At 48.7% G+C, this 21,466-nt stretch overlaps 1 protein-coding gene across 4 annotated transcripts in view; it reads left to right on the top strand.

Annotated features, from left to right (window-relative positions):
* Positions 1-14,688: 14,688 nt before the first annotated feature.
* The window catches only part of TRPS1 (transcriptional repressor GATA binding 1), a 497,434-nt gene continuing 490,656 nt past the window's right edge, over positions 14,689-21,466 (top strand). For 2 of the 4 annotated variants that reach the window (XM_069220642.1, XM_069220644.1), the window contains exon 1: positions 14,689-15,229. Coding sequence is in view for 2 of the 4 variants with exons in the window: in XM_069220641.1 (XP_069076742.1) it covers positions 15,746-15,755 (10 nt within the window). In the remaining 2 variants the exon portion in view is untranslated. Of the gene's footprint in view, positions 15,230-15,575; positions 15,756-21,466 lie in introns of those variants that run through there. The other 2 variants (XM_069220641.1, XM_069220643.1) reach the window with 1 other exon arrangement.

Below are 21,466 nucleotides of genomic sequence, written 5' to 3' on the forward strand. Positions count from 1 at the left end.
TGCTGGGGTTCTTGGAACGTGATGAGAGGGAGATCACTGAGCAGTTTTTAGAGGCTTGGATTTGGGGGCCCCTGAAGCCTAGTGGACTGTCCCCCATGTTTATCATTGACTGGGAGAACCTTGCGCTAGTGACTCCTCCTCTGCCTGGGTCTCCTCGGTGTGCTATCATAGTTCGTATCTTAAACTACAAGTACAGGGATTGTATCATCAGGTCGGCCAGGGACACTGATACTACCAAATATGAGAATCATAGGATCTCCATTTACACTGACTACACCAAGAAGGTACAGGCTGCCCGGCAAACATTCCTAGAGGTTAAAACTTCGTGGGGTGGGCATCTACTATATGTTGCTATAACTAGCCATCTCAGGTGGCAAATTGCATTTCTTTGATCATTCTGATGATGTGTGGTGCTGGCAGAAAGCCTGGGATAGGGTGCCCAAAGAACAGACCAGATCCTGAAGATCTGGGGGCATGGAGGTGCTGCTGAGCACTGCCGGTCCAGTGAAAAGAGTGATCCTACCATGGTGGAGATCCAGGAGGACAGAACCATGGCTTTGGCCCAACCAGCTTGGTGACTACAGTCAGTGGGGGGAGACTTCTCCAATGCAGGAGGGAGATCCGACCTAAACTGAGTCTGCGGCAGGATTTGACACTTAATGTGGCCTGAGAATCTGCACTGTTACCTAACAATTTTTCCTTTTTTTTCTCCCCTGGCAGAGTGAACTAATTGCCTTATTTGGTTGTTTAATTTCCTGTGGAGTGTTGAGGGTGGGAGTTTACGTCCATGAACTGTTGGCTTATTTGATAATTGTTCTTGGCAGAGGCTATGCTTAGGTTCTGTTTGATGGTATGATAGTTAGTGTGTGGGTGTTGTCTTAGTCAGTAACCTCTCCACGTTAGTGATAGGCCGTGGTTAGGGGTGGTTGGAGTAGGCTGTGGGTCCTGACAGCAAGAGTTCAGTTGGATTCACAGTATGAAAGTTTGTTGCTATGCTGCCTATCCGGGTGGGGGTTGTTTCTGGATCTCTCTGTTTGTTGTTGTTTGTTGCTTTTTCATAACAGTGTGGGTATTTCAATGATACTGTCATTTTTTGTTTTCTTCTATTGGGGTTTCAGATCTGTATACTCTGGGTGGTGGGGCAGGGGGGAGATTGTATGAGAATCTGCTATCGTGAGCAATTGAACATTGTCACATGGATTGTCGCGGGCTAGGAGGGTAGACCAAACAATATACGGTCCACTCCTTCTTTAGGCGTTATAAGATCCAAATCACCTGTCTCCAGGAGACACATCTAATGGGGAGGGAGACTCAGAAGTTGCACAAAAAGTGGCAGGGTCAACTGTTCTCTACCTCTTATTCTACCTATGCTAAGGGAGTGGCCATCTGGGAGGCTCCCAGCATCCCCTTCGGCACAACTATAGTGAAGCGGATGTGGAGGAGCATTACATCTTGGATTACTTGAAGTTGATATGTAGAGCTGGCCCTCCATCCACTGTGGAAGGGATGCATAGGTTTTTGCCTACAGTGGGACTGCTCACTTACGAAGGGAGGTCATGCAGGAATTAGAGGAGGACCTCACATTCGAGGATATGGGTGCAGCATTAAGGCACTTAACAGGTCCAAGGCTCCATGTGGGGATGGGTCTCAGGAGAATTCTACCACATCTTCTCTTCTGTCCTCAAAAAGAAAACTGCTGGAGGTCTATATAGAGGCTCAGGAAAAGAGTCTTCTACCACCCCCAATGCGAGAGGGGATAGTGTGTCTGATGTTCAAGCCCAGGGTACCCCGCTGACCCTTCTGCTTATAGGCCCCTCACTATGCTCCACACTGATCTAAAAGTCCTGTGCATAATATTGGCACCAGGATGTGAGTGGTAGTTCGGAAGCTGATTCAAGAGGACCAATGTGGCTTCATGCCGGCATGTAGTACAACTCATAATCTTTGCAGGTTGACCCATGTGCTACATCATGCCTTGGACGGAGAGAAGGAAATGCCTTTGGTCTCCCTGGATCTTGAAAAGGTATTTGATACAGTGGAGTGGGCATATCTAATCGCAATCCTGCTGAGCATGGGGTTTAGCCCTAATTCCTGCACCTGGATCCAACTTCTGTATACTGACCCTTCTAGCAAGGCAGGGTGGGTGGTGAGCTTTCCGAAGCCTGGCCAGTGGAAAGGGGCACCAGTCAGAAGTGCCCTCTCTCACCCCTCTTATTTGAATTAGCAATTTAACCTGTTGCGCCGCTGCTACGTGCAGAGTTCAAACCCTATGGGATCAGGGTGGGGAGCACTACCCACATTATTTCCCTAAATATGGATGACGTGCTGGTGTGCAGTTCCTGGGGTCCTTTGGTGAGGTCTCAAGCCTTAGGATCAATATCTGCAAGATGATTTTGTTCCCCTTAGGTGGCTTAATTGGGATGCAGTTGGACCTACTGCCAGATGTGGGTTTCTGGTGGGAGGGTTTTCAGTACCTAGGAATTTAGGTCACACACATTGAGGCCTAGCATCAATGTAAAAACATGGACAGGGTGCTGGTGGGGTTAGAACCCTCCATTAAATTCTGGATTAAGCTTCCACTCTCAGAGATAGGATGGACAGCTGTGGCTTAAATGGTTTTCCTTCTGTGCTGCCTGTACCTCATCCAGAACTCTCAGTTTCCGCTGCGCAGTTGGTTTTTTCACAAACTGGATAGGTTATTGGTGAATCTCCTGTGGGCGGGTAGGCACAGCAGGGTGGTGCTGGCAACACTCAAGAAGGACTTGGAGGATCAAGGATTAGCTGTCCCAGATATATAGCTCTACTATTATGCTGCACACTTGCAGCATGCTGCTAGATGGCTCACAGAATCTGAGAACTGGGAGAAACGGCTACTGGGGCAGGAATTTGGTGGCAACACCTTACCTCAGCTGCTGATGTGAGAGGGTAGTTTGGACCACCCGGTCCTGTATCTAGTTTGAAATACCGGGTAACTTTGGGAGAGGGTTGTCCACAGGTTGCTCCGTAGGGCCGCCTTTTAGCAGGGAACTACAATTGTGGGATCTGACGCCCTTTAGGACTATAGATATGGATATGTCCATGGCTCAATGGAGGGAGGAGGGAGTGTCTAGTAGCGGGTGATATAGACAACGGAGATACCATCATTACCTTCCTAGATGCACAGGACAACTTTTGGGCTGGATCAGGCCTCTTTTTACATTATGCTAAATTGGACAGTGTTGCGAAGGAGCTACGGACTGATTTCCTGGTGGCGTGTCAGTCCTCCAGGGTGCTTCACAGTCTTATTGGGTGATGAGAGGGATGCCACCTAATTACCCTCTTTTACAAGGTTCTTAGAGGTGACATGCAACCTTGGTGGTGCCCAGCAGGTGAGCCCTGGGAGAGAGACTTGGGACTGCCCATCTCGGATTTCGAGTGGGCAAGTGCAACGAGCCTGGTGCGTACCGTGTATTGCAACAGCAGAGTTAAGCGAATACAGTCTGAAAACGATAGAACCTGCTGAGGGAGCTAGAGGTGTGCGATGTGGTATTATTGCAGCCACTTTCCTTCATTGAACGTGGGTATGCGAAAAAGTCATGGAATTTTGGGGACAGGTATTGCCACGCATAGAGACCGCAACTGTGATTGAAATATCATTGACAGCACTGACCTGCTTACTCAGTGTGGTAGTGCCCCATAAAAGACGTAAAAATCCCTACAGACGTGCCCAGTTGACCCTATTATTGGCAAATAGATGGGTGGCTATTGGATGGCTGGGCACAAGAGTTTCCCTGATGGGTCATTGGTTGTGAGATCTCAAAGAATGGGGAGTGGCAAAAGAGCACCACATGATAGAGTGTTGCTTACCGATGAAAGGACGGCGGAGGCCACAATGTTGTGAGCCCAATTACAAGATGACAGTAATTTGAGCTCTGACAGTGGATCTGAGACGGGGAGCTGACTATGTGCAGGGCTCTTACTCATGTCCATTTCTTGATAACCAAGTGAGTGATGGTGATTCCTTGCCTGGTGATTGTCTTGAAGCCTTGGTTGTATACTCAAAGTGTTTTCATTCTGGTTGGGATAGAAGATGTTTCTGCCTTGGAAAACTGTATAATGACTGTCTGTTGCTGCTTCTGTCCTGTAACTGCTGTTGAAATGTGCATGACATTGTCAAACCACACTGTATGTTTTTTTCGAGGAGTTATAAAACAAATAAAATATATGTAAGAGAGGGTCTATGGAGAGATGAGAGGCACTGTTAGAGGGTGATCGCGAGGTAATCATTGAAGAGCCCCCTTGAAGATTGATGTATCCTGGTGCACTGTAAAGTCATCATTTACTATGCTTTAAAAACTAATACAATTGAATATATAATGAAAAATGTGTTGTAGAATGCACCATTTTTGCAATTTTTCCCCACATTTTCTTAGGGGAGAACACCCCCCCAAACTCCATTGTAGTCCTCAGGCTCGCTCACTATGCACTCTATGAGGTTCTGACAAAATGGTTGCTTTGGGTTCCTGGTCCGGCCCTGCAAGGCTACGTTCCCAGCTATCCTGGCAGAATGGTCCATTCTGCCTACACCTATTACCTTTTGAGTCATTGTCTGTGGAGCCATTCACAGTCAAACGACCCAGGACACTGGCAGAAGACACAAATGGTTAGGACAAGAAAATGACAATATTTTAAAAGTAAAAAGAACAAATGATGGATGGAATACGGAACAAATCAAACATTCACACCCATCACCTGTTCTTTTTGCATTTGTAACCCTAAGTGCTCGCTATGCCACCAGATTCAAGCTAGCCTGGCTGATGAGGGGTGATACCCCGAAACTGGTCTCAGGATGTTTTGTTTCTGGTCAAGGGATGACCTGGCCTGGCAGTTTGGGCTGGGCTGTTCTCATCCCATGGGGAGCAGAGTCAAGAGTGATTTGCATATGGCTGGGTCTAAACTGAAATATATCTGTGACCGGGGTGAATGTTTGATTTGTGTTGCATTCTGTCCGTCATCTGTTCTTTATGCAATTGTTGCCCTAAGTGGGAAGGGTATGCCCAGGCGTGGGTCCTGTGTTTGCTATGCCACCAGATTCAAGCCAGCCTGGCTTATAACGGATAATACCCTGAAACCTGTCCCAGGATGCTTGTTTCTGGACCAGGAAGGACCTGGCCTGGCAGTTCGGGCTGGGCTGTTCCCATGGGGAGCAGGGTCAATGTTGATTTGCATATAGCTCGGTCCAAACTGGTATTGCATGGCGAGCAAAAAAACTGATGAATTAAACCCAGATCTGTGACTGGGGGTGAATGCCTGATTTGTTCCGCATTCTGTCCATCATCCGTTCTTTTAAAAAATTGTAAAGTGCCATTTTCATAACTGTGACTGTGAATGCAATAAGGTAACTCAGTGTTAGTCAATTGTTAAACTTAAGTACACATCTTACTTTTTAAATGCAATGCACCCTTCCCTATGAGCCTTTAGAGGCTATCTCAGGGGTGACTTATGAGTATAAAAGAAATGCTTACTCCTGACAAAAGATATATTTTGCCACGTTGAATGTCAGCTCAAAACTGCACAACAGGCAATATTGGCAGGCCTGAGAGGTTTTAAAAGTCTTTAGTAGGTGGCACTATGAGTGCTGCAGGCCCACTAGGGACTTATAAGTAAATTAAATGTGGCCATTAGGTGTAAGCCAATTTTACCATGTTTGAGGGCAAGAGAATAAGTACTTAAGCACTGGTTAGCAGACTGGTTAGCAGTCGTAAAGGGCACAGAGTGCTAAGGCCAACAGAAACAGATTTGGCAAAACATGAGTGAAGGCAAAACGTTTGAGGGAATACCATTCAAAGGATGTCAGGTCAACCACGCAGAAAATACACAGAAATCTCAGGAACCCTAATGTGAAATGCCACCTGTGATACACTCAAAATTCATTAACTTAGAGGCCTTTTAACAAAATCAATGTTCTGTAAAATAATCAAATTATACAGCTGATAGTGGTCTACATGGTATGTGCACTCATTATGACTGGGCTGCTGTTCACACACCTGGTTTTCCAGGGTGTTGGGAGATTTGACTTGATTCTACATGGCAGTAATTCCACAAAGAAAAATCACATGAGTTTTTGGCTGCAGATGCTGAGCCTTTTTTCAGGGTTTTTTTTCCTGGTAAATGGGCAGCATACAATGTGTACCCCTCCCAGAACTTAGCTTCCCCTCCCCAACATCTCACCATACAGTGGGATATTTTGCATCTGTGCATCAGCTGCCATCCATGATTTGCAGTATCATTCTTGCTAGACGTAGGATTCTACTTGGAAAAGTGACGACTAAAGTTGTAGCTTTCCTCTTTGTTCTTCCTGTGGTTTGTTTTTATTGTTTGTTGAAAGAACCTAGTTCCGGATCAGTAAAGCGATATCTGCATTGACATGATCTGTACAGTAAATTGTTAAAAATCTTGGCGATGTCTGTAATTGTTGTCTGTACACTTTAGTGGGAAGAGTCCTGATTGCTGTCTGCGACTACATTTTAATTACTGCTAGTGCATTGGAATCAAATCAAATCATAAATATTTATAAAGCGCGCTACTCACCCGTGCGGGTCTCAAGGCGCTAGGGGGATGGGGTTACTGCTGCTCGAAGAGCCAGGTCTTGAGTTGCCTCTGGAATCCGGAGTGGTCCTGGGTGGTCCTGAGGTTGGTGGGGAGGGAATTCCATGTCTTGGCCGCCAGGTAGGAGAAGGACCTCCCACCTGCCGTGGTGCGGCGGATGCGAGGGACGGCGGCGAGAGCGAGGTTGGCGGAGCGAAGTTGACGGGTGGGTGTGTAGAAACTGAGGCGACGGTTGAGGTATTCGGGTCCCTTGCTGTGGAGGGCTTTGTGTGCGTGGGTGAGGAGTCGGAAGGTGATCCTTTTGTTGACGGGAAGCCAGTGCAGGTGTCTCAGGTGGGCGGAGATGTGGCTGTTGCGGGGTATGTTGAGGATGAGGCGGGCGGAGGAGTTTGGAATTCGTTGCAGACGTTTCTGGAGTTTAGCAGTGGTTCCTGCGTATAGGGTGTTGCCGTAGTCCAGGCGGCTTGTGACGAGGGCGTGGGTCACGGTCTTTCTGGTGTCGGCAGGGATCCAACGGAAGATCTTTCAGAGCATGCGGAGGGTGAGGAAGCAGGAGGATGATACGGCATTGACTTGTTTGGTCATGGTGAGAAGTGGGTCCAGGATGAAACCGAGGTTGCGTGCGTGGTCTGAGGGGGTTGGTGCGGTGCCAAGGGCTGTGGGCCACCAGGAGTCATCCCAGGCGGTCGGGGTGTTACAGAGGATGAGGACTTCCGTTTTGTCTGAGTTCAGTTTCAGACGGCTGAGTTTCATCCAATCTGCGACGTCTTTCATTCCATCTTGCAGGTTGGTCTTGGCGCTGGTGGGGTCCTTGGTGAGGGAGAGTATCAGCTGAGTGTCGTCAGCGTAGGAGGTGATGATGATGCTGTGCTTGCGTACGATGTCAGCTAGGGGGCTCATGTAGACATTGAAGAGAGTCGGGCTGAGCGAGGAGCCTTGTGGGACGCCGCAGATGATCTCGGTGGGGTCTGATCGGAAAGGTGGGAGGTAGACTCTTTGGGAGCGGTTGGAGAGGAAGGAGGTGATCCAGTCCAGGGCCTGTCCTTGGATTCCGGTGGAGCGGAGGCGGGTTTTTAGGGTGCGGTGGCAGACGGTGTTGAAGGCAGCCGAGAGGTCGAGGAGGATGAGGGCGACTGTTTCTCCGTTGTCCATCAGGGTTCTGATGTCGTCTGTGACTGAGATGAGGGCGGTTTCTGTGCTGTGATTGGCTCGGAATCCGGACTGAGAGGGGTCGAGTAGGTTGTTGTCTTCAAGGAAGTTGGTAAGTTGCTTGTTGACGGTCTTCTCTATGACTTTGGCGGGGAAGGGGAGGAGCGAGATGGGGCGGAAGTTCTTCAGGTCGGTTGGGTCCGCCGTAGGTTTCTTCAGTAGGGCGTTGACTTCAGCGTGTTTCCAGCTCTCGGGGAAGGTGGCAGAAGAAAACGAGCTGTTGATGATGGTCTGGAGATGCGGGGCGATGATGTCGTCGGCTTTGTTGAAGATGAAGTGTGGGCAGGGGAGCGAGGGGGCCCCGGAGTGGATGGAGTTCATGGTGGCTTTGGTCTCTTCCGTGTTGATGTGAGTCCAGGCGTTGAGGGTGATGGCTGGGGTTGTAGGTTCTGTGGTGGTTGGCTGGGTCTGGTGTCCGAAGCTGTCGTGTAGGTCGGTGATCTTACGATGGAAGAAGGTGGCGAGGGAGTTGCAGAGGTCTTGTGAGGGCGTGATGGCGTTGGCGTTGGCGTTAGGGTTGGAGAGCTCTTTGACGATGTTGAAGAGTTCTCTGCTGTTGTGAGTGTTTTTGTCCAGTCTGTCAGTGAAGGAATTTCTTTTGGCGGCGCGGATCAGTTGGTGGTGTTCGCGGGTAGCGTTCTTGAGGGCAGTCGTGTTATCTGCGGTGTGGTCCTTGCGCCAGGCTTTCTCAAGGGTGCAGCAGGTTTTTTTTTATTCCTTGAGGGTATCAGTGAACCAGCGAGGTTTTTTGGTGTTGGTCTGTCTTGGGAGGCGTCTGAGGGGGAGCGAGGGTGTCTGCGCAGTTGGTGATCCAATGCGTGGGCTGAGGGCTGCGTCGTTGGGGTCGGTGGAGAAGGTGGGTTGGTTGTCGCTGAGAGTGGAGAGGAGCTGATCCGCTGGGATTTTGTTCCACTGTCGGCGTGGGATGGGTTGTGTGCGGAGGTGGCGAGTCTCACGTCGGAAGGTGAAGTGGGCACATCTGTGGTCGGTCCAGTGTATAGCGGAGGAGTGGCTGAAGGATACGTGGTTGCTGGCGGAGAAGATGGGGTTGAGCGTGTGTCCGGCGATGTGGGTGGGGGTGTTCACCAGTTGCTTGAGACCGAGGTTGGCGAGGTTGGCGAGCAGAGCGGTGGTGTTGGGGTCGTTGTTCTGTTCCAGGTGGAAGTTGAGGACACCGAAGAGGATGTAGTCCGGCGAGGCAAGGGCGTGCGGGGAGATGAAGTCAGGGATTGAGTCGCTGAAGAGAGCGTGGTCCAGGGGGTCGGTAGATGAGAGTTCCTCTGAGGGTGGTCCTGGGGTCGGTGTGGATCTGGAAGTGCAGGTGTTCGGCGGCGAGGGGGGTATCTTCTGTGGAGGTGGTGACGTTGATGGAGTCCTTGAAGATGATGGCGATTCCTCCCCCTACTTGGTTGGTGCGGTCTCTCCTGGAAATCTTGTAGCCGTCGGGGATGGCTATGGCGATGTTGGGGGCCGAGGAGGCGTTCATCCAGGTCTCAGTGATGAAGGCGACGTCCGGTGCGGTGGAGTCCAGGAGGTCCCATAGTTCAACGGCGTGCTTGTGGACGGAGCGTGCGTTGATCAGGATGAATTTGAGGTGGTTGATGGCGCGTGGGCTGGCGGGCGTGGTGGTTTCGCGGTGGAAGGTGAGTTTGCATGTGTGACATGCGAGGGGTCCGTGGGTACATTTCGGGTTGGCTTGGAAGCAGGTGCTGGAGCGCCCCGGGTTGAGGGCGTGGAGGGTGATGGGGTCGTAGCGGTGCTGTGTGGTTTGGGAGTGCTGTGGGCCAGGGGTCGTGGCGCTGGGCGCGGTCCAGGCGCGGATGGGAGTAGGGGGGGCAGGGCGAGCAGGAGGTGGCGGCGGGAAAGCGGAGGGTGGGGGGTCAGGTAGAGGGGAGAAAAGATAGGGAAGGGGGGTTAAAGGTGGAGGGGAGTAAGGAGGAAAGATAGGAAGATAGGGGTGGGGGGGTTACAGAGGTGGAGGGGAGTAAGGAAGGACAGAGAGAAGAGTCAGGAGCAGAAGAAGAGAAGAGAGAAGAGCCAAGAAGAGAGGTAAAGAAGAAGAGGAGTCAGGAGCAGAAGAGCAGAAGAGAGAAGAGCCAAGAAGTGAGGTAAAGAAGAAGAGGAGCGAGGAGTCAGGAGCAGAAGAACAGAAGAGAGAAGAGCCAAGAAGAGAGGTAAAGAAGAAGAGGAGCGAGGAGTCAAGAACAGAAGAACAGAGGAGAGAAGAGCCAGGAAGAGAGGTAAAGAAGAAGAGGAGCGAGGAGTCAAAAACAGAAGAACAGAGGAGAGAAGAGCCAGGAAGAAGGGTAAAGAAGAGGAGGAGAGAAGAGTCAAGGAAGAGGAGTCAGGCAGAAGAGGAGAGACCTGAGAAGCAGAGGATACGAAGAACACAGATGAAGAACACAGAAGAAGGACCAAAGAAGAAGAGAGAACACGCAGGACGGGGTACAGGGAAAAAAGAAGAACACAGATGAAGAACACAGATGAAGAAAGAAGAAAGCACACGCAGGTCGCGGTGCAGAAGAGAAGGAAGAAACACAGATGAAGTGCACAGAAAAAGAACACAGATGAAGTATACAGAAGAAGGGAAGATGGACGGCGGAGGAGCGAAGAGAGGTAGAAGGGGAGAGCGGAAGGCAGAAGACAGAGGCACAGGAGAAGAGGTGAGTAGCGCGGGGCAGGGCGAGGGGCTGGGCGGGGGGAGTACTTACTGTTTTTTAGCCAGACTTGCTGGGAGGTTTCAGGAGCCTGGGCTGGTGGAGCTGCAGCGGCAGGGGGAGCGACCTACCCTTGGGTCAAGGGTCGCTAACTCTGTCGCGCAGCGGCCGCCATAAGAGGGAGGAGGGGGGAGGAGGGGTCAGCTGGGTGCGGGGGGCGGGAGGGGGGCGACGAATGGGAGCAGCGGGGGCGAGCAGCAGGTGGCGGCGGGAAAGCGGAGGGTGGGGGGGTCAGGTAGAGGGGAGGGAAGAAAAGATAGGGGAGGGGGGGTTAAAGGTGGAGGGGAGTAAGGAGGAAAGATAGGGGAGGGGGGGTTACAGAGGTGGAGGGGAGTAAGGAAGGACAGAGAGAAGAGTCAGGAACAGAAGAAGAGAAGAGAGAAGAGCCAAGAAGAGAGGTAAAGAAGAAGAGGAGCGAGGAGTCAAGAACAGAAGAACAGAGGAGAGAAGAGCCAGGAGGAGAGGTAAAGAAGAAGAGGAGCGAGGAGTCAAGAACAGAAGAACAGAGGAGAGAAGAGCCAGGAAGAGAGGTAAAGAAGAAGAGGAGCGAGGAGTCAAGAACAGAAGAACAGAGGAGAGGAGAGCCAGGAAGAAGGGTAAAGAAGAGGAGGAGAGAAGAGTCAAGGAAGAGGAGTCAGGCAGAAGAGGAGAGACCTGAGAAGCAGAGGATACGAAGAACACAGATGAAGGACACAGAAGAAGGACCAAAGAAGAAGAGAGAACACGCAGGACGGGGTGCAGGGAAAAAAGAAGAACACAGATGAAGAACACAGATGAAGAAAGAAGAAAGCACACGCAGGTCGCGGTGCAGAAGAGAAGGAAGAAACACAGATGAAGTGCACAGAAGAAGAACACAGATTAAGTACACAGAAGAAGAACACATATGAAGTATACAGAAGAAGGGAAGAAGGACGGCGGAGGAGCGGAGAGAGGTAGGAGGGGAGAGTGGAAGGCAGAAGACAGAGGCACAGGAGAAGAGGTGAGTAGCGCGGGGCAGGGCGAGGGGCTGGGGGGGGGGGGGGAGTACTTACTGTTTTTTAGCCGGACTTGCTGGGAGGTTTCAGGAGCCTGGGCTGGTGGAGCTGCAGCGGCAGGGGGAGCGACCTACCCTTGGGTCAATGCCTCAAATGTGGCAGAGACTATGCACCCAGGAGATGTTTGAGAAAGCTTATTGGTTGTGTGAAGGAAAGGGCCAATAGGGGTCGAGAAGAGGGGAAAAAGATCCTGATTTGTAATGGTGTAGTGAGTCCTCCACTCCAGCAGCTGCAGTGGGGGCTTCCACTGGGCGATGACCCAGCACACTGGATAATACAAAAGAGCTGCGAGGTGGGGGTTACGGGGTATCAAAGGAGTAAAGTACAGCTATGGTGATAGAAAGAGAAATTATGAATACTTAGTGAAACAAAAGAAAGAGAGCTAGAGAGACATTAAGCAGGGAGAAACAGAATGAAAGAAGAGGGTAGAAGAGGAGAGGAGGGGAGAGGAGAAGCAAAAGTAGGTAATAGAGAAAGGCGGAATGACAAAGAGGGAAAGGAAAGGAGCAACGTTAGAGTGGAAGTGGGAGAGAAAAAAAACAAAAAGAAAGAATGAACACTGAAAAGAAATAACAAAAGGGGAAAGAAAGAAGAAAACTGAAAAACAAACAAAGGAGGGGGATGAAATGGGGGAAGGTCGAATAGCTTTCCACCCTCGCTTTACAGGAAGGTCATTCTCAGCAGCAGAAAATACTTCATTTTTTCGGTTTGTTCCACGAGTACCCAATTAGAAACGCATGCATGTCATTTCGCTTTCGGGGAAATTATTTATAAAGTGCACTGTTAAGTGCACCAATTGCACTTTTTTAAAAAAAACAAATGTTCTTGGTGGGAAAGCACCCCCGGCCCCAATACTCCCCTCTGGCGAACTTCTAAAGATGATCGTACTGTCTAGCTTTGCCTACTATGTGTCTCAGGGTATGTCCCAAAGTAGGGGGCATTTCAATTCTCTAGAGATTGTTTTTTTTTCTTCTAACTCTAGAGCGTGCTCAAGAGGAGAAAGGTGTAATACAAGTTTCTATTTGGTTCTCGGTTCCTTAACATACTTTTATTTTTGCACACTAATTTTCACATGTGCATGATGCTCACCCGTACGCATGCCCATCCCTAGATATGGATTAAAAAAAGAAGTCAATAAAAGCTGCAGCCGGTGATCTGCAGGGCTCTGCGCAGACCTTGTACGAGATAAAAAGGGGAAACGAAATAGATAAGCTTTCATCATTAGGATTTGTTCCATGTGTCTGTGCTGACCACATTTTGAAAGAGTAAAAAAAGTTTACCCAATGGTAGCGGAATATTTCAAAAGGCTGCTATCATTTCCAGACAGTCTTGTCAGCGTCGCAGTTTACAGGAAGCAGTTCAACTGCTCATGCAAGCTCCGTGTTTACTCACAGACCTGCTCTAAAAAGCTCACCCTGATGCTGTCCTCCGGACCCCACACAGAAGCATCGCTGGTAACTTCTGTGTGCATCCCACGTGCACCACTTGAGGTACTGGGTGCGCCCCCATTTCAACAACATCATTATGTATTTGTAAGTTTTATGAAAACTTGTTCTTTGCCAAAATTCCTTCCTGACGGTTATAGTTGTCTTTGTTTATGTGCGAGTCTGTGGATTTACAGAGCGCAAACTTAGTTTCAAGGCAACAGGGTGCTGTACAGAAGCAAGAAATGGTGCGCTGCACCCTGTGCCCTCTGTTTAGCGCCCAGATGCCACTTCGATGTTGAAGGCTAGCGCTTAAAAAAAACTACCTTAATTTAACATCAAATGACCACTAGTGCGACCTTGGCGTGCCCTTACCTCGACTTAGCTGTAGCACCTCAAGTGACTAGGACTGGGAATAGACAAGTGAGTACGCCCTAGTTACCATCTAAAGAAGTCGGAAACTATCCATTGATGTGGGCCAAGAGGATGTAGTGGCCATTCGAGGTCATGCGGGGTCAAGGTCGGTGCTTATGTGCCGGACAGAAGCCCTAAGCATCACAGTACAGTGCCGTGTGGGGTCTTTGTAGGTACGTGTTCAAGGGCGTCCCCCATCAAACGGGAAAGTAACTCGATGCCCTAGAACGTCAAAGCATAGCTGCTTTGTAGAAGCTCCCTAATTTAATTTGTTTAAGTAACACTGACTGAAATAATGAGGGCCAGGCCTGTGATGCAGGTATTTATGTTTCTCCACATGCGTCCTGGAATGCCCCCTCGCACCCATCCGACCTCCCTTACCCCGCCTAGCTGCCTTACACTCTGTTTACACTGGGGTTTAAAAAGCATTTCCTGACCCTAAACAGCGGCCCTTCACTTTTTCTACGGATTTACCTCCCCCATTCCCTCCCCTTCCAACAATACGCTTTCATCCCTGCCTGAAAGAGAGGGGAACTTTTAGGAAATAAACTCCCCCGCAATCTCCCCCGCCCTCCCCGCCGGGGCAATCATTGGGCTCATCACTTTCATCGGCCACTTTCTCTCAGCACATATTTGCTTTGCCAGGAAGTGGGCATATCAACTTCCAGCTGCAACTGGGAAAGTAACTTACTTCCTAAACCAGGGAACCTTATTTATAAAATAGCAACTTCCCCAAGAACCGCCTGTGATACAAACACAAACTAAGCACAGCCTCAAAGTGAGGCGACAAGGAAGACGTGCCGGAGGGTAGAGAGTGCAGGTCAGTATGCCAAGCCACGGATCTAGTATTAATTAAATAAACTGTTGACTGGTATTTAATGCGAAAAGCGGATAAATTAAAAGTACCGAAACACCGCGACAGTTCTAAAACCCCATTGTCCTGAAATAATATTATAAATAAAAAAAAAACTCTAAAAGCGCATTAAAAGTACCAACACTTTTAGAGAAGTTGTACTATTTATTGAGTGAAGGCAAAAAGCAGAAAGCAACTGTAATAAAAAAAATAAAAACAATGCGCGATGTCAAACACCTAGAACGCGAGGAAAATAAAAACTATTTTTTTTTCACAATGAGGACACCGGATTGCATTTCTTTTATCAGTTAGCACACTGAAAATAAAATATTTTTCTATCAAGAGCGCAGTGGCTTCGCCCGCACCGCTGCCTTCCTTTTCTCTCCCAGTAACAGGCGTGCAGGGCAGCCCATTCAGTGCCCTCATCCGCTCGGAGCGCTAGGGAGGATGGGTCAGACGGGGCTGCCGAGGGGAGGCACGTGAAGTGCTGCAGGCTGCTGCTGGGCCAGACAAGTGTGGCCGCCGCCGCCGCATCCCTCCCTCACTTTTTGGCCGGGCCGCAGAGGAATGGTGGCTGCTGCCGGCTGCGGGGCTCCTGTCGCTTTAAGAGCTCTCAGGCTGGGGTGGTGCTTCCCTCTGCTAAAGGCTCCTTTGATATTAATAGTGTTGGTGTCTTGAAACTGACGTAATGCTCCGAGACTGAGGTCCTGACAAGCGATAACATTTCTGATAAAGAAGCGAGATCAGCCTGCGAGATCCAGCCGGCTGAGGAGCAAAGGGGGGGCGCCGCCAGATCTCCTGCACACGACCCCTGACGACCCCCCTTCCCTCCTCGCGGCGCACACTGGGGGGGTCCAGGAAACCCTTTCTCTCTCTCCCCAAAAATCCTCGTCCAAGATCAACTCTGCAAACAACAGAAGGCGGTTCATGGCTCGGGTCAGAGCGCCACCATCTTCACGACTGCTGAGATTGCTGCCGATTAATCAACAGGTAAGAGATAAACACGATAGCAGCCTCCTGGTGCGGGGAGGGGGGTGCAGACGGGGGAGAGGCGCAGGGATTTGGCAGCGTGGGCGCTGCAGGACGTGCTTCCCGGGTCCGGAGTGGGGGTGAATGGCTGCTGCATGGGTGCATTGCAAGTGAGTTTCTGTCTGGTGGGGGGGTGGGGGTGCTGTTCTCGGATTTCACGTGCATGCCCATCCTGTCTGGGAGCCGTGAGTCGGCTGCTTCAGAAGTGCAGTAGCAGCGGCAGCAGCCCTGGTGCAGGGGGGTCACTCCCGGGGAAGCGAGCCCCCCCTCTCTCTCCGGCACCCTCCTCCTCGCCGACCTGCCTCTCACTCTGCCGGGAAGCAGTCCGCCAGCGCCTGACATGGGGGAAGCAGCGTGCATCTGGCCGGAGCCGGGCAGCGGGTCTCCATGACCACCCCTCCTCCGCCTCTGCACAACACCTCCTAACTGCCGAAAGTTCCTGCCAGCCATGAGGAGCAGGGGGGCCCGGGGACAGCCATGAGCAGTAGTAAGTTCAGATAGAAGTTTTGCTTTGTTTTGACTCCATCCCCACGTCCCCCACATGTTTAGGGATGAATGTAAACAATGCATGTTTTGGTGTCAGCTGCCAAGGGCAGAGTTCTGCTTGGGAGAGAGGGTGAGCAGGAAGTTGAGGAGGCGCGACCCCTCTGCGACACCTCTCTGCGCTGCGTGACCCTCATTGTAGCACTGAATGAATGGGGCTCCTCCATCGCTGGGCTCTGGGATCCCCTGCTGCCCCCTGGTCCGTGTTGTTTTGTTTTCCTCACACGTCCAGTCAGAGTCTAGTGCAGGGGCCGCGGCTGCCCCCGTCCAGCTCCCTCGCGCACAATCCCAAATGACTCATTCCTACTTAAAGCTAATCCCTTGTAGTCATTGGTCTCCTTGGCCTGCTGCTGGTGGAAAGGACCCGGTGACAGGCAGGCCGGATTAGCCGCTCGCCACGGCTGCTAAAGTAGAGTGCAAAGGAGAACGCATGCTATCTCAGGTTTTTGTGTGCATTTTTATTGTGCCACATTATATTTTGTGGACTTTGTTGTGCTACATTACATTTTGCAAACTTCTATCCTCTTTTATTGCGCACGCGGCGCAGTCTTGGAAAATCCCAGGCGCTGAGTTCATGTGCAGCTAAAGTGACGTGAATTCTTAATTTGCATTTGTTCAAGCACGTGGGTATCCCCTCTGAACCCCTCTCTGTGGAGCAGCAAATGCAAGAGTGCGCTGCACAGGAGAGAGAGAGTTCGTGACGTGTGGAAAGTAGCGAGAAAGTCGGGCCCTCAAAGTTAGGAGTTTCTCTCAGAGACAAATGGGAACACGTTTTATTGGAAGTCGGTCGTGGAAGGGAACGTCTGGGAAAGTATTTATAAACCCTGTTTTAAATAAACCCACAGTAAAGTGGAGCGGTGTGGTCGCCGAGATGCTGTAAGCGCAAGTGGAGCATTCCAGGAGGGACCGAGATGGAAAACATAAATACATTTAAATCACAGACCTGGGCTTCATCGCCTCAGCCGAACCAGAAACCAGGGACGTCCAAACCATTCAATCAGACTTTTAGAACTGCATTTAAAGGTGCAGATCCTCAGATCACTTCCCCATGGCCTTTATTTTTTATATTATTAGTTATATAAATGGAACACGTGGATCGGGGAAAACTGGCCTGTGTTCTAAATATCAATGCCACCCAAGGGCCCAACACTGCAGTGAAGGCAAAGGATGAAGTGGACAGCGTCAGCAAGGACAAAGGGCAGTTTAGACATTCCAGGACGTTTACAGCGCCAAGAGGTCGCGTTAGGTTTACTTGTATATCTTGGGCACAAAAAGGTTATGTGTGAGTGCCTGCACACTTTATTCCCTCAGTCACTTTATTTTGGCCTGTACACTCCAAGTAACATAAAGTTATGTCAGGAGCTAGTTTAGATGGGCTTGTACACTTTAAGTGCTAGAAGGTCGCTTCAAGTGCTTGAACATTTTAAAGCACCAGCTGCACATTTCAGATCTACCTGTACAAAAGATCGCTACAAGTGCCTGTACATAACTAAATACAAGGCTCAGAGGTGCTTTTATTCTTTCAGTGCTGGGAGTTCATTTCACGTGCCTCAACATTATAAAGAACCAAACACAAACTTGGCCGTACCCCTTAAGCACCCGAAGTACACTTTAGAAGTTTGCCTTTGCGATTTAGGCGCTACGTAGCCAGGTCAGATCTGCCTCCTACCAGGAGCACAGTGTACATGCGGCTATCGTTTCCTTTCTCCTGTCCACTACGTGCACGTGGGAGTCAGGCCTGGGGGACTTCAAGCTGAGATAATTTAGACAAACCTTTCTTCCCCTTGGACAAAGCTTGAGTACACCCGTTTTATTCTACGAAGGACAAACCTGGATACATTCGACATTGGCCGTGCCTTTCTTTTGTATTTTGGTGGTGTGCCAGGCACGTGAAACATATCCTTATTTAGTAAAAGCAATGCTTTGGGTAGAGGTAAACCTGTAGGGATCTTCCCCGGCCCTTGGCAAGCTGCAGTCCAACTAAGGTCTGCCATGACACAGATTATCAGGAGTAAAATGTCGGGCGCAGCAGAGAACAAGCAGTGCAGGGCTGGAGCGGTATTTCTTGGGGACACGAGTCCAGGAACTCCGGGAGGAAATGTTCTCAGGGTTGGGTAAGCCCCATTCGTGTCCGGGTGCTCGACTGTTGGCGCGAACAGACGGATATTCACATTCTGAAATAAGTGTAAAATGAGGCCTTTCATTCATTAGACTTTCCATTTGCTGTTTGCTTTCGCTTAATTTAGTTTCCACGGGACAACTAGTGTGGCAGTCTGGACGCTTTTTTTGGCACAAGAAGAGGACGACGCATGCACGGATGTACAAACCTTTATACTGGGTGAATTTCTGCTTCCAGGCACCCAGAATCCGTGCCCAGACTCTGGAACTGTGGCACAGGCACCATTGAAGCTAAGCGTCCGCTCACTTACAAATTCAATAAGCAAACGTTGAAATGAACCCAATTATCTTAGCATCTAGTTTATTTCCAAGACTCAGAATGAAATTGACAAATTCAGCATCCTTATTTAGTGCACCGTGTATGTGCTAAAAGTCTCTAAAAAGTGTCCTTCTCTCTCAAACGAACACTTTGAAGTACAGTGTGCTGCGTTTTGTGGTTGCAGGGCCTGCGCTCTGTTGAAGAGCAAGCCTGTTAAGGGGCCTTCACCTTAGGGCAGGTTGGTGTAAAGGCAGCCAGTTATTACTATTTATACTTAATAGTTTACGTCACACCTGTTGAGACCACTACCCCCCTCATTGTCACCTCCAATGTAAGACTGAGGGATTCTGGATGTTTGACAAAAGGCAACGGGTAGCTCCTTTGTGAGGAGGGAATAAAAGATGCAATAGATTAACCTACAAATAAAAGAGAAAAATCAGTGCTGCTTTATAAGTACCACCAACTGATTTAGTAACATGCTGGGAGGTGGAGACCATAAATAAATTGCCAATCAGTGAGTTCTTTCTTTAAACAAGCAGGTTCCCTATGCCAGGTGCACGCTGCTAGGACCTTGTGCCCACACAGGTGCATGCCAACGGCCGGTGTTTCACTCTCTTTTCTGACGCTTCTCTCCACTACTCCCCCACCGCACACAGCTCAGGCCTTGCCATCGAGGCACCCTGGCTCGGAGAGGGTGAGGGGGGTGGGGGGGGGCGGCATCATCACTGTATAAATAAATTCAGACCGTCTCAGAAGCACCTACATCAAATTTAATGCAGAAAATATTCTTTTTTTAAGATGATCCTAACATTATTCAGTGCTATATGCTCATCTGTGGATTCTGCTCCCTTTGTGTATATGGATTAAATTGGCATACATAAATTGCACCCTCATTTTATATCGATTTAAATTGCTGTCCCTTCCAGACATCGGAGTTGGGCAGGGAACATACCTTACAGCGAGTGTCACACACATAGCCAGTATGGCATTTTTTTGTTGCTGGGAGGGCAGGTACATTTATTGTTTGTGGGTTTTTTTCTGCCTTCATTAGAAAATAAAAGGTTTGTCCGTGGCTACTTTGATTAGTTAAAAAAACTTGTTCACTAAGGCCCCAAGGGTTTTGATCTTCGAAGGAAACCAACTATAAAGTTTTCTAGCTGTGTCCTTCTTGCTGCCCAGTGCAGAGTGTGGAGAGAAAAACCAGGGAAAAAGCAGTGGGCAGGCAGCTTGAAAAATGAGGGAGGTTATAGCAGTCCTTAACTTTTTTAGGAAGAAAATTACTTCTCAGTGTTTACCATTAGAACTTTGGTTCCTCAATGGAAAACCGGGCAGCAATTTGTTTTTCAGGAAACTCTAGTCCTTGACAAAGAATGCGACTTATTGAGCGACGGACAAACAGGTGCACGTGTAAGGTGGAGGTGAATGGGACAGGCGCAGAGGGCTACAGACATGTGATAGCACACCCAGCTGCTTTATTCTTGGCGAGCTACAGTAAACGTTACACTGGCTGGTTATATTTCATATTGGTCTCTTTACATTGTGTGTCAGGAGCTTAGTTCACTCTTTTGTGTACTCAGTTCACTCTCTAGCTTTCCCACAATAAGCAGAGGCCATCATTCAAGTGCATTATAGAATTTAGTTGCATTAACCATAGTGTCTCCCATGTGCTTGACTCCACACTCTAGTTGTCTTTTAGTGTATTGTATGGATTTTTATAGATAGTTTAATGTAAAGGATTTGTCTTCTCATTAATAACCATTTTGGTGGCTAAAAGTGACTTGCAGTGGAAAAAATGTTTTTCCTAGGATCACACAATTTGGTTAAGGGTTGGATTAGAATTTGGGGGATCCTGAGCCACAATTCTCAATCGTACACTTTGCCTCCCACTATCGTACGCGAGTCTGATTTCCTCAATTGACAATCAGTTGATATTCCACCAGGTTCCACTCTGGTGTACCAGGACTGTGGTTACGTATCGTATTAGAGTTCCTTTATCGTTAATTACCGCATTGGCAAATGAGATTTTTCTGCAAGTTAAATTTTTACAGAAAAAAACACAAGTAGTCTATTTAGTATTTACTTCGTAGCTGCACCAGGAATCTGTTTTCCAAATTATGATATGTAAGCATGTTAGTGATCTTATTACATATCCTTGCTGCATTTACACTAGTAACGTATAGCAGTTATTACAGAAGCATCATGTGGAAACACCTAATTCTCTAAAATGATCTGGTTAATAAAGCTTGCCATTTCCCCAATGGAACCTGCAGTCAAACCCTGGCACAAGAGTGAACCCCATTCATGGGCACTGGGACAGGACTTGTGTAGCTCCTTCACAGAGCTTTGGTGAAATAAATGTGAACACGAGCATTTGTGGTGAATTTACAGAGGGGACCTATTACACTGGTAACTACAAAGGAACATAAAAAAGTGGAAGAGAACAAAGTGATTTCTCATCAGCCTCTGAATGTTGTGCATGTAACAAAAATTAAGAAAGTCTAAGAAGACATTTCCGTTCTTGCGAAAAGTTGATATTCAATTGTGGGAGTTGCTCCTTCCTTCTTATAACCCAGAACACAAAATCACTTTTAATTATTTCACTTTACAAACATGTCTGAATGATTTATGGAACTCACACCAAGAATGAAAGAGGCAGTGAATAAGTTGTTAATTTTTTCTCACCATTTGAGGGGGGTGAAGAGAAAAAAAGAAAAAGCTGGTACTGCTCTCCCCTGGATTAAACTTTGGGATGGCCAGGTGTGCAGCTCCACGCACCAGAATACATCCCAGTCCTAACCACAGTGGAGATATTTCTACCGATTTATATAACGATTAGTTTGCAGTCTTCTGGAGTTTTTTTTCCTTATCTTGAAAAACACAAATGGCAACTCGTGTTAATTGTTGCCCTACGCTTCTCAGGAATTTATGTATAATTTGAAATATTTTAGATAGTGCTAGAATTGCCTGGAGCGCCTAGGACATTCATGAGGCAGAATTTGGCATGTCATACATGAAACTGTGTAAAAAAATCAGAACTGATATTGGAAATGGAGAAGAGGAATACAATTTGGTGTAAAACACGTTTAGCTCAGTCGTGTAGCTTCAGCAAAAGTATATTTCAGGTGACTCCAACTACCACAAAAGAATGCCTAGCACACAGAAGCGTGCCAGGCACACAATAGAATGCCTAGCAGACAATACAACCAAATCAATGGATA

This window comes from Pleurodeles waltl, chromosome 2_2 (genome assembly GCF_031143425.1).
Source record: "Pleurodeles waltl isolate 20211129_DDA chromosome 2_2, aPleWal1.hap1.20221129, whole genome shotgun sequence".
Classification (NCBI taxonomy): Eukaryota; Metazoa; Chordata; class Amphibia; order Caudata; family Salamandridae; genus Pleurodeles; species Pleurodeles waltl.